Source organism: Typopeltis vanoorti, chromosome 21 (assembly GCF_054136105.1).
Source record: "Typopeltis vanoorti isolate ZY-2024b chromosome 21, IOZ_Tvanoo_1.0, whole genome shotgun sequence".
NCBI lineage: Eukaryota > Metazoa > Arthropoda > Arachnida > Uropygi > Thelyphonidae > Typopeltis > Typopeltis vanoorti.
This window is the reverse complement of record NC_143569.1, coordinates 42,708,210-42,721,966: the sequence shown is the minus strand read 5'-3', so window position 1 is coordinate 42,721,966 and position 13,757 is coordinate 42,708,210. Positions and strand designations below refer to the sequence as shown.

The 13,757-nt window shown below is 36.6% G+C and overlaps 1 protein-coding gene across 2 annotated transcripts in view; it reads left to right on the top strand.

The window, feature by feature from the left end:
• LOC150094790 (uncharacterized) overlaps positions 1–13,757 on the top strand; it is a 275,693-nt gene that overhangs the window by 201,479 nt on the left and 60,457 nt on the right. For both annotated transcript variants that reach the window (XM_090410853.1, XM_090410852.1), the window contains one exon: positions 6,356–6,442. In XM_090410853.1, the coding sequence (XP_090266979.1) occupies positions 6,356–6,442 (87 nt within the window). The remainder of the gene's footprint in view (positions 1–6,355; positions 6,443–13,757) is intronic.

Below are 13,757 nucleotides of genomic sequence, written 5' to 3'. Positions count from 1 at the left end.
CATAGAGGTGACACAAGATAAGTGGAGATAATCAGTTACATGAGGAGTACAAAGAGTAAGCAATGAAGGTGACTCACTTAGTAAGGTAGCAAAAGTGCAGAATGAGCAGCAGTTAGCAAATGATGCTAAAAGAAATCTTAGAGAGTTTTTTTGATATGTGGCCAGTAGAAGAAAAAATGATTATGGGAGGATAATGATGCTGGTCAGTGATAATGGGAGAATGATAAATACTGAGGAGGATATAGTAGAGATGTTTAATGAGCATTTATTAAAGTATTCCATCCTTGTGATTGTAACAGAATGTAGAACTTGAGAGAAGTGGCAATGGGGTGGGGGAACCACTGATGGTGAGGGAGCAGAAGGTATATGAGGAATTGACTAAACTTGATGTCAACAAGGCCATGGGACTTGATGGTATATTACCGCATGTCTTGAGGAAATGTTCCAGGGAGTTAACAACAGCTTTAAGGTACATTTTTAAATACTTTAAGGTACAAGTATTAGATTAGCTCAGGTCCCAAAGGAGTGGAAAGATGGCTTCAAAAAGGTGGTGATAAGACTATGGCTTCGAATTATAGGCTAATGAAAAGCTAGTGAGGAACGAAGTTGACAGTAGTAGAATTCTCTTTAATTAACAGCATGGATTTGCTAAAGGAAGATCATATTTTAGCAAACTGCTTACTTATTACAACAAGGTGACAAATATATTAGACAAAGGCGATACATATACATTAGCATATTTAGATTTTGCAAAGATTTTTGATAGATTTCCACATGAAAAACTAGTAGTTAAACTGTAACAGATGAGATTTGAGTAGTTTAGTGTGTTGGATTGGAGAGTGGCTGTCTGATAGGTATCAGCAGGTTATTATTATTGGTGACACCTCCAAGGAGTCCGAAGACATTGCGGGAGGATGCCCACTGTACAACTCTCCATCTCCACCACTACACCGAACCTCTACTACCAATCATCTACATCAATGTCATCTACTGCCCACTACAAGTGTATTGTGCATGGGTTGTGATATCCCAGAAGAAGGTCACTAGCGGCATACCTCAAGGGTCTGTGTTTGGGGCCATTGTTTAATTTGTATGTAAATGACATTGCAAAGGGCTTATGGTGATATACAGTTGTTTGTAGATGATGATGATGATGATGCAAAGTTGGGGAAACATGAGAAATACAAGCATCGTAGAACCAGATATTGTAACTTTGCAAGAAGAAGTAAATAAACTGTCTGATGGGCAAGTGTGTGGGGATGTCAATTTAATGTTGCAAAGTGTAAGGTTTTAAAATTTGGGAAGCAAAAATGGAATACAGAGTATAGGATTGGTGGCAATATTTTAGAGGAGATGAAAGATTTGCAGGTTGTAATGGATAGGGACTTGAAATTTCATGGACATTTTGCTAAAATTGTGAGGACAACACAGCAGATTATGGGAATGATGCGGAGAACACTGATGTGTAGAAGTAAGGATGTTTTGATTCCATTGTGCAAGACTTTGTCAGGCCACATGTGGATTACTGTGCATGGATGTGGTCACCACATCTCATCATCCTTTTGAAAAAGGATAATGAGATGTTATAGAGAGTCCAGATGATTGACTAAGTTGATTTTTGGAATGTGGAATATGAGGACAGATTGAGAGAATGCAAATTATAGAGCTTAGTGGATAGAAGGAAAAATGGAGACATGATTGAGATGTATAAGTTGTTAAGGGGTAATTACCAGATTAGCATGGACAAGATTTTTCATAGAATATCTGCAGATGGGGAGAATGAAAGGCCATTCCTAAAGCTGTATAAGGTGGGTGTGAGGAGTAGATTTTTTGCATGGAGAGTGGTGGCTGATGGAATGCATTGCATGAGAGTGTGATGAGTGCAAAGACAGTGAATGCATTTAAGTCGAGGTATGTTGAGCTGTGCATGAGAGTGGGACCTCCCACGATGAGTCTCTTGACTCTATGGAGGTCTGTTGATAATATCTCCATCTGGATGATATACTCTTGCAAAATGTTCACTTAGTAATTCTACTATTTTGCCAAAGTAAAAAGAAGTAAATAGAGTAGGAGTGACATGGATGAACAGTGAAATAAAGCAAGCAGCATGGGAAAAGGACATTATGGAGGAGGTAGAAAACAGTTTGTAGTGAACAGATGCATGTTGAATATAAACTGCAGTCCAGAAAAGGCGACAAGTATGGTAAAAAAGAAAGAGTAGACTATGAGAATAGATTGTCCAGTCAAGTCAATATAATCAAAGCAAATTCTTCTACTGTGTGGGAAGCAATAGGAAGAATAATTATACAAGGGTAACACCTGTGAATAGTTTTTGGAGCAAAGGATATAGTGGAGTTATTTAATGAGCACTTTATCAATGTTTATCATGCTTGAGTAAATGATGCTGAGCAACATGCAGAATGGAGGAATATTAGAGGAATTAGAGGTGAATGAATCAGAGGTATATCAAGTGTTGCTTCAGTTAGATGTTAATAATGCTGTGAGAATGGATGACATATTCCTCGTATTTTTAAGGAATGCACAAAAGAGTTAGCTATGTACTTCATCTAGTTATTTAATAAAAGTCTTGCAGTGGAGAAGCTTCCAGTTATAGATCAGTCTGTATATCTGCAGTTGTGGTCAACATATTGGAGAAACTGGTTAGGAATAGAATACATGACTGGGTTTATGGACATATACTAGTGTCCATAACTAAGGACAAATACTGTTTCTGAAGATTACAGCCACAAATTCAGATGAATCAGCTTGTGGCAATTTGTATAACTGACGATTTCAAGTAGAAAGCAGGTAGTCATTCAATGACTACTTGCTTTTGAATTGCACATAAAGGAGTCATGTGGTAGCACTCAATGCAATAAAAGGCAAAAGGTTGTGTTAAGCCTTGCTTGAAGGAAGTTCTATTCATGAAGGAATAAAGTTGCAAACTTGGATATCTCGTAATGTCTCAAAGACATCATTTCCTGTGGGGAAAAATTATTGGAAAGCTTTGAAGGCCACAGAATTACTGATATTGTCAGAGAGTTAGAATCTCAGATAACATTGTATCCAGACTCTGGACATTGTTTCAAACCAATGGAATATGTTCCAGGCATTTGCTAAGAGGTCACCTTCACTCTGCCATAGAGCATAAAGACACATTTTTGGTTATAACAGCAAAATATGATCGGCACATCAGAGCAGATCATCTCCATTCAAGCACAGGTATGCAGATATCTTAGCAAACTGGGGAAAGATGTCTGTGACAAATAGGCCTATATGTCCGAAAGCCTGTAGTCTGCATCCCTTTATTAACAGCTCATCATAAAGCACATTTTCAGTGGTGTTCTATGCATAAAAATTGGACAAAACACCAATGGGCTAATATACCCTTTACAGATAAGAGTTGTTTTAGTCTTTCCTCTGATTCTAGATGAACTGGCATGAAAGTGGTACTGCATCACGAGAATGTTCTTGAAAGAGATAGATACAGCAGTGCTGGGATCATGGTGTGGGAAGGCATTATGCTTAATGAATGCACTGAGCTACAAGTGACTATGACTGATGAATGATATTGCAACGAAGTTCTTCAACATGTTTGACTGTTCTGTGGTGCTGCAGGTGAAGAATTCATTTTTATAGATGATAATGACACACTACATCATGCACGAGCAATGGAGATACTTCTGGAGACCAAGGATATTAATTGAATCTAGTGACTAGCACACTCCCCAGATCTGAACCCCATAGAACACATTTGGGATGCAATAGGGAGCATTGCTGCTCCAAATTCCCCTCCAGAAAACAAACAAGGCCTTCCTTGCTCTGAAGAAGGAGTGGGCTAGTTTGTTCAAGAACTCCTGAATCACTTGGTGCTAAGCATGGTACAACGTTGTGAGAGCTGCATCACAGTTCAGGGTTGACATATTCCATATTGAAATGTCTCTCTGCATAGTTTTCTGTAAAAAAGAAGGTTACTGTACATTAATTTATTAAATACATCCTTAAGAAATTTGCAACTTTTCCCAAAAATGTACTGCAATTTAATTTGTACAAAATTTATAACACATATTTTTTGTGTAATATAATTTATTAGTATGCTGGCAGTAAATTTATGTCCACATTTGGCTGTAGTCATGAAAATGTTTTCAAATGCAGGTAAAAATCTAATTCGTCCTAGCTTTTGGACACCAATGAGGAATTCTCTATGATTGTCAGCATGGGTTTGTGAAAGGCAGGTCTTGTTTTAGCAATCTACTTATATTTTATGTTAGGGTGATGAATATGTTAGATTAGGAAGATTCATATACATCGATATTCTTGGACTTTGCAAAGGCATTTGATATATTACTACATGACAATTTGGTGTATAAGCTGCAAGAAATGAGATTAGATAAATTGGTTTGATGGATTGAAGACTAACTTTCTGAAAGATGCAAAAAAGCCGTGTATATGCCAGCCTGGCTGGCCAAGTGGTTAGTATATCTGCTCTCCAGCCAAAAGGCTGTGGGTTCGAGTCCCACCGTGGGTATGGATGTCTGTGAAAATGCTAGTAGTGTGATGGTGGGCATTAGATGGCGTTGATGCAACTATGGTTTGTTGTAGTTGGTGGATTGGTAGAGACAGAGCTGTACAGCAGGTCCCTCCCTCGATGAGCCTTTGGACTCCCTGGAGGTGTCATGTAATAATAATAATGATGGAGCAATGTCTCAGAAAATGAAGGTAACTAGTGGTGTGCCTCAGGGCTCTATTCTTGGGCCCTTTTTAACTTATTTGTTAGTGATATTTCATGTGGATTGACTGAGAAGCTTCAAATGTTTGCTGGTGATGATGCAAAGTTAGGTAGAATTAAGGAGTATTGCTGATGCCAATTTTCTGCATGAAGATTTGGATTTTAGCTTGAACAAATGAGTGGATTTTTAGCTTTAATATTAATTACACTTTCGGATGTAGAGATATATGGCTGTATACTGTATTGGTGGAGCTGTGCTTCAGGAAGTGGATGAGATTTAGAATCTTTGGTTGATGGTAGACAGTGGACTAAAGTTCCAGGGGGCACATTGCAAGTGTTGTGAAAACTGCATATCATATTGCTGCTATGATAAGTAGTACATTGACATGTAGGGGTAAGGAGGTGGTACCTCAGTATAAGGCATTGGTTAGACCTTACATGGACTGTTATGCTCAGATTTGGTTGCCTTACACTGGAAATAGTGTAAGGCAACCTTACTTGATGTGGAAACACTGAAGAGGATACAGACACAAATGACCAAAGTAATATTGGAACTTTAGAGTGTTGGCTATGCAGTGTGGTTGAGTTGATTTAGATTGCTGAATGTAGGAGGAAAAGATGTGATACAATAGAGACCTGCAATTTAGGTAAGGGATTTTACCAGATTAATATAGAAGGAATTATAAAAACAGTGGACATTAAGATGAGAAGAACAAGAGGCCATCTGTTGAGATTGTGTGAAGACGTGGTGAAGAATGGTGTGAGGAGTAGATTTTTGCATGGAGATTGGGTTGGAGTAAATGCATTGTAGGTGTGCATTGTGAATGTAGGGAGCGTAAATGATTTCAAGGTTTCATATGGTAGATATGTTGCTAGTTGAGTGGGCTTTCTGCAGTGAGTCTACTAACTCCGTGGAGGTTACTGTTATAATAGTAATACATAAGTCTGAATTTTTATACTTTATTTTTTTTAAATTTTAAATGTAACTGTCTTTACATAAAGTATAACGAAATACTTGTGACCTGTGCATAGTTTACTTTTTTTTGTTTATTTGTATAGCATTCCTTCTAACAATAAAACCAGATTAATCTCTAGACGAAGTCTACATGAATGTAAATAAACTAGCTAACAACATAATAAGAAATGAAGTCTTGTACCTACCTCACTAGATGCATCTCTCTTAGTGCTGTGTAGATTGATTCCTGATCTTTTGTTAATAATGTTAAATTTTTAAATCATGTTACAGGAAGCATGTGAATCTGACAGAAGAAATGAAATACATACAATCAGGTTTTAGCAATGTAGTGAAATAGGAAATAAGAATAGGAAAGAAAGAAGATATGAGGTGAAAAGATTAAAAAATGGTTGAAGTGGCATCTTTTTTTTAATCAGCTATCACATATTTCATTTATTAATGAGCATATTCTAATTTCTACATTTGCGCCTCATGACCATCTCTACTAATTACACTATGGTCCTTACTTTTTATTCAATTAATCATTGTATCATGTTCTGTTATAATCATATTATGATTATTGTATCAATTAAAAGTATTTCTTATAGTCTGCTACTGATAATTTTGATGGAAAATATATGCATTTTTAACATATGATTTAACATTTGCAGAGGGCAAGTGCAAAAGGAAGGTAAGATGAGTTATACAGAGTTTGTATGGTTTCTCATATCAGAAGAAGATAAAAGGCATCCAAGGAGGTATGCAATGCTCCATTGTTGAAGCGAATACTTTTCATATGATATTTTCGTTCTGTAGTGCTGAGATTAATGTATACCCATGTAAACTCTAAAACAACACCACAACATTCAGAGATTATCATTTCTGAATAACCAATAAATGTCCTTATATAGTACTTAGAATACAACTGAGACCATAACAGATAAAGGTTTATTTATCTGTTATGGTTTATTATCTGTTCATGTCTGTTTTTCATGACAGCAAGTGTACATAAAGAAGGTTTATTATTATTAACAAATTTCTGGAGTCAACAAACTTATCATTCAAAGCAACCCACAACGTTGCTATTATGTCAAACCTGAAATTGTTTGCACTCTTAACATTCACACATTCTGAGAATGCATTCCATTCACTTTCCATATCCAAAATTTAGTCCTTATGTACTTGTTCACCACAATCTTATACAAATTCCAAGTATAGCTTTTCATTCTTCCTATGTATACCCTCTGTCCAAAAAGAAACCGAACTTTTCGAAAATAGAAGAAACTAATGCCGCCACCTGTTGCATCTTTTTGTTGTCAAAAGCAGCAACCTTCATTAGTGTTGTGTCAACTGTTTATGACATTTGTTTCATTAGAAGCCAAGTTATAGTGCCAAGAGTGATGGTGTGTTTTGACAAATGGTCGGTTGTCACAATATTCATGCTGTACATGACAAATTCTCGCTATCAATCGCTTCAAAACTTCGAGATAAAACTCACCATTGACCGTTTGGCCAGGCAGAGCGAATTCTTTGTGGATAATGCCCTTGGAATCGGAAACAAATCAGCATTGTCTTTACTTTTGACTTCTCCAAGCGACTTTTTTTTTTTTTTCGATACCCCTCTTCTGGTGGTCACCACTCTGGCGATCTGTTTCAGGCTCACACTCAAAACACCACGTTTCGTCACCAGTAACGATTGTTTCAAGGAAGTTTGAGTCTTTACGAGTGGTTTTAATGAGGTCCTTGCAGTGTTCGATTCGATACATTTTTTGGTCGTCTGTCAACTTTTAGGGAACAAATTGCAAATTCAATTTATGAAGGTCAAAATGTTGTGCACAGTTGATTTTGGAATCCCTAATTCATCTTTAATCAATCTCACAGACGATTTTGGGTTTTCTTTAATGAAATCACGCACTTTTTGGATGTTAATTCGCTCGTTCCAGTTTTTGTATGGCGAGGCTTTTCGTCATCCTCAAGCGTCTCCCGACCACTTTGAAATCGCTTAAACCGCTCGTAAACTTGAGCACGGGATAAGCATTCATCACCGTATGCTTTTTGAAGCATCTGATGCGTTTCAGTAAAACTTTTACCAGGTTTTACACAAAAGTCAATCGCAGCTCTCTGTTTGGAACTCATTTTCCGACCATTCGTCAAGACACACTGTAAGGCACTATAACTTGGCTTCTAGTAAAACAAATGTCATAAACAGTTGACACAACACTAATGAAGGTTGCCGCTTTCAACAACAAAAAGATACAACAGGTGCCGCCACTAGTTTCTTCTATTTTCGAAAAGTTCGCTTTCTTTTTGGACAGAGGGTGTATATGTAGATAGTCTCCCATTATCTGCAGGGGATACGTTCCAAGACATCCTGCAGATACTTGAAATTGTGGATAGTACCAAACCCTATATTATACTGTTTTTTCCCTAAGATTTAATTATAAATTAGGCACTGTAAGAGATTAACAACAATAACTGATAATAAAATAGAACAATTATAATGACATACTGTAATAAAAGTTATGTGAATGGAATATTAGCAACCTCAGCATACATTTTTTTTAATTATTTATTTATTTATTATTTTATGAAGTTGAGAACTTTCACCTTTATGGGTTCTCTTTGGCATATTTGAATTGCTGGCATAACTACTCTTGTGCTTTGGGGCCATTATTAATTAAAATAAGCATTTATTCCCTAAATAACTACAGATAACTGAAACTGCAGATAAAAGGGGGGGGGGGGGAATGAACTATGGTAACCCCTTTAATGTTAATGTTTAAAATTATCTCTAACCTGTTACCTCTTTGAACACAACCTACTTGAACACAAACACTGTGATACCATGACAGTCGATCTGATAACCGAGAACTACTCAGAATGGCACACAATTTAAAACTTATAAATTGTTTATTTCTGGAATTTTCCATTTAATATTTTCGGATGGCTACTAAGTAACTAACGGGTGGGTGGGTAGCATGTATGGCAGTGCAGATACACTATACAAAGGGGTGATCCGTGTTTCCAGCGGGACAGCATGAAATTTCATCAAGTTACTTAGAACAGCATGCAATTTAAAACTTATAAATTGTTTATTACTAAAAGAAAGAGCCAAAAGGCTTCATTTTGGCAATGTAAAATTACACAGGCAAAGTGGGTACTAGATTCAACATTATTTCAAAGCTGAATGTTTCTAGAGACTATGAAAGTTTCGTAAGTTGACCTGAGAGCTTACGAGAATACAATCCTGCACTACTTAAGTTAAATAGTGCAGTGCAAGCTAAGGCAACTTTGGGATGCTGAGGATCATATTCTTGTAAGCTCTCAGATCAACTATCATAGTTTCTACAAACATTAGGCTTTGAAAACATAATGTTGGATTTACTATTCACTTTATTTATGTAATTAAAAACTGTTTATTTCTGGAATTTTCCATTTAATATTTTCAGACTGTGATTGACCGCAGATAATTGAAACTGCAGATTGGGGGGGGGGGGGACAATGGTAATCCCTTTAATGTTAATGTTTACAATTATCTATAGCCTGTTACCTCTTTTCAGCCTATCTACTACTTGGCAATTTAAGTTTCTTTGACTTCTCTAAGCCAAAAAAACTTCTTTGACTTCTCTAAGTTCTACTACCTGTATACGGTACTTAGTACATTAGTACCATAATGTACTATAGGTTGATCTGCCAACCTCTCGGATATGGGTCCAACATAAAAAAAAAATAAAAAAAAAAGTAGCCAATATTCTAGTCTTGACATTGCCCCCTCTCTCTAGTTTCTTCTTCCTAATGGAAATCAGATGACTAAATTTGCACATAACAGTACATGTGCAACCTGGTCAAGGTTTTGTATAGGATAACTGTCCCCTTAACTCTACTTGTTAGTGTCTTCATTATCATAGTAACAATGAGCTATATCATCTTTGCAGCTCTTGCAATGTGCTCTTTGAACATAAGGGTCTGTTGACCATCATTCACAGATCCTAAATCTTATTCACCTCTTAGAGCACAGCTGCACCAATATGCTAGATAACGTTACACTTCTGCATTCAGTCCAAAATGTAAAATTTTGCATTCAGCACTACTAAAATGGTAAATCTGCTCATCTCCATGTTTAAAAGCCTATTTCAGTCCTTGTAGGAGGAATTAATTACTTTTTATAACTTTTCTCCAGCTTTGCATTGTTAGCAAACAATTAAATGTTCCCTTTCAAACCCACACAAGATATTCTTAACAAATAAATTGAACAACAGTAGCCCAAGAAAAGAATTCTGTTGGTGCACCACTAGTTACATTCCTTTTCCTCCTCATCCCTGTAAACAACTAAACAACTTGCTGTATGCTTTCATATAAACAATCTTCTATACAACTAATCTATTATCCTTCTCTATCTTCTTCGCTTTGTACACCAACTTACCACATGTCAGTCTCTCTAATGTGCCTGAAAAGTAAAAAAAATATCACTGTGTATGAATCTCCCCATCCAATATATCAGTCACTTTGTCATAAACTTGAAGCAGATTGTTAAAGCAAGAGTTATCCTTTACAAAATCATGCTGACTTGTAGAGAAATTATGTCTGTTAAATCAATCCTGTATTCTTCTAACTGATCTCTCCGATACTCTTTAACTACAACTGCATATATTGGAAACATCTGTCAGCATCACTTTCATGCAGTAGTCTTTTGCCTTTCTTCTACTCTTTTGGGTACACTGTAAAGCTATCATTAACAATCAGATAATGGGCATATTCTCTTATGTACATTCCCTAAAAACAGACTCCTGGATAACTGAGAGGTGGAAGTTTGTCCTTAGTATTGTATCTCTACCTTTTTAAATACAGAAGAAATAATTCACATTCCTATCCCTTAGGTGCATAGCAAAAATTTTAAAACTGCTGAATATTTTTGTTGCCTTTTGCCCCATCAGAAAAATCTGTACCTTTCTTCCATCTCCTAAGACAGCCTCTCAGTTATCCAGGTGTCTACCAGATTCCTTGCTTGTGTGGGTATTTTATTTTGAACAAACAGGAAGATTTGCTTTTATTCGTCTAGAACAGTGTTTCTCAACGTTTTTTGGATCATACCCTACCTCAACGTCTCAAAGATTTTGATCCCCCCCCCCAGCATAATAGTCAGCCAAGTTCTGAAAAAGTATAATATAAATATGTGCATGTACATTTTCAAATTCCCCCCCCCCAATTCAAATTGCCCCCCTGTGGGGCATACACCCCACGTTCAGAGACACTGGTCTAGAATAACACAAATCTCATATGAAATACCATGAGCCTGAACAGTCTGGACTTGCAGAGCATGTTATCAACACTAAACATAGGGTTCTTTGGAACAAGAAAAGAGTCTTCATAAAAGTTGTTTCCTCATAGAACAGGGGTGTTCAACCCGTCGATTGCGGTCGATCGGTGAGCAATTTTTGATCAATTTCTTGTGTATTCCTCCTTACTTACAAATTTAATTAAAACTGAAAACAATACAGTAAAACCCCGAAGTTACGCAGTAGGTGGGACCAACAAAAAACGCGTAAGTCGAATTTGCGTAACTCGGGGTATAATTTGCATGTAATTTATATATACAATTGGGACCAAAGGTTTACAACAACACCTATATTTTTTAAGAAATATAATCATAATTGTAGTTTTTTGTACATAAAAAAAAAAGTTATTTCAATGTCGATGGTGTCATAAAATCTAATAGATTCGTCTGACAGCATAATGTCTTTTTCTTGTCACGCAAAATTTCTTCATAGCAAGCTAATTATTTTTTTATTCCTTGCCTTGTGGCTACAATTCGTTCCTCGTTAGAATCTATGTCCTCCAAAATCTGTAAACCTTTCTTCTATGATTGTTCTTACTATGGATTCCTGTAGATCGAACTTCTTAGCTAGCTCACAAATTTTCATTCTGCCTTTAAAATCCTTAATAATGTTGAGTTTTGTTTCCAAAGTCAATGTTTTTCTTTTTTTGCTAGCTGTAGAAGAATCGGACTTGCTTCTTTTGGATGACATTATTATATTTTATGTGATAAAATTTTTATCAAGAACATAACATTAAACAATCGCAAGGTTTGTAGACTATAAAAATCGTGTATGAATGGAGACTATGTGAAACACGTCAGTGCTTGTTCACAGCATGTGCGACACTGGCGAATGCGGCCAGCGCCTGAAAGATACGACTTGTGGTGAGGCGGGATGGGAATACATACATATAAGAAACCGCGTAACTCAGGGTATGACTGTATTTTATTTATCATTATTTTGTATTATTTTTAATTCGCTTTAAGTGTATTGCTATTGTTTATTTATTTTTCGTTAAAATTGTCAAATCAGTAATTTTCTTATAAGTCCGGGTAAATGAATTAATTTGGATCAGTGGAAGTCAAACAGCGAGCCGAGTGAATACGATTATAAGCAAAGTGTAAAAACTCCATTGCAGCCTAAATATTAAATATTCCAAAGCACATTACATCGATTTTTTACTTAGGTTAAGTCCCATGTGAATATTGTAAAAAAATAAACTTTGTTTGTCTCGGTATAGTTTGTATTAGATGTTTTTGTAAATAACTCTTTTGAAGCTAACTGTATATGCTGCTCTAATAAGAATATGTTAGAGTGTTAAAAACAAAGGCAATGTTTTTGTCGCCGAAGCTGTACATGGCGGCATTAGAAAGATTGTTATTGAAACTTGTATGTATGAGAAAGGCTTGCAGGCGCTAAGTGTAAACATCTCTGAAGTCAGTCAGAAAGAGTTCAAACAATTTTCCCATGGCCGGCAACTTACAATCAAAAGAAAGCAGAGGAGAACCAAAGGCGTGCCAAACGTGAAACTTAAGATGAAAGACTCATACCGATTCTTTGGGGGTTGCCAAACTTCATGCGAAGTCTCAGAGGAGGCCTAATAAAAATGGACTGAAGCAAGCAGAAGGGGTCCCAGTTCCAGAATTGCTGTCAAAGAGGAGGCCGCCTGATCCAGAGTCGCCGTCAGAGACAGAGAGGCTGCCCAGATCCACGTTGCTTGAGAAAGGAGTTTCCCGCTTCCAGAAAGGAGCTTCTTGATTCGAGACGTTGCTAGAGACAGAGAGAGAGACTACTTCTAGGCCGCAGACAAGGTTTCAAATTGCCAAAAGAAAGAGTTCCAATTGCCGGAGAAAAATTTCCAGGCCAGAGAGGGATCCAGTTAACAGTTGGTGGCAGTTCTAGCTGTTGAAATGGCAGAAAAAGAAGGCAGTCGTCCAGGCATTTTCGGCGAGCCCAAGCAGAGGAGAAAAGGCAAGGCAAATTTCCCAAAGCATCTTTGCTCGTAAGTTTTTCTTTTCGCTGAGGGAGAGTAATCTTTTGCCGGAGCTAAATGAGCCCACAGCCTGCCACGTTCCCGATGAGATGCAGCCGAGCCAAAATTTCCTGAAGAAGATCTGAGACTAAAGAATTGCCATAGAACTTTTAATGAAAGACTTTTGACTGAATGTGAGATACAGAGCCTTTGTAAGTTCAAAACTTGTATATAATTCCTGTTATGGTTGATACAAGAAAGACTTTTAAGATATATATATGTTTAATAGTGTTAAGAAATGTCCATAAGAGAATCAATTGGCATGTTAGGGGTTGATATCAAATGTGTAAAGATAACCTAACAGAGATTTAGGTAACCTCTTTACGAGTAAGCTTAGAGATTAATAAGTAAAAATTTGTAAACTGAGAGTAGGTAACCTTATGTGTTAAAGAAAGTATTGAATGTTGAAGAAAGAAGGTTCTAATTTTTGCTAAAGAGTTTTTATAGATGGATAGAGAAAGCAATCTCCGTAATGTTAAAATTGTGTATATTTCATAGTAATGTAAATAATTGTCATTTGACTTTCTTGTTAAAAGAGTGCTGCCTGTTTGTTTATTTACAACTGCACTGTTTCTAAAATAAATCGAACTTGTTGACCGGGAATCTAAGTGAATTGGCCTAAGCATGAAATTAAGAAAAAGAATAGACCACGACTGTTTGTGAAAGTTTTAACGTAGGAATTTGTGTTAGAGAAAGAGAGAGAGAAATCTACCAGCTGTATATTTG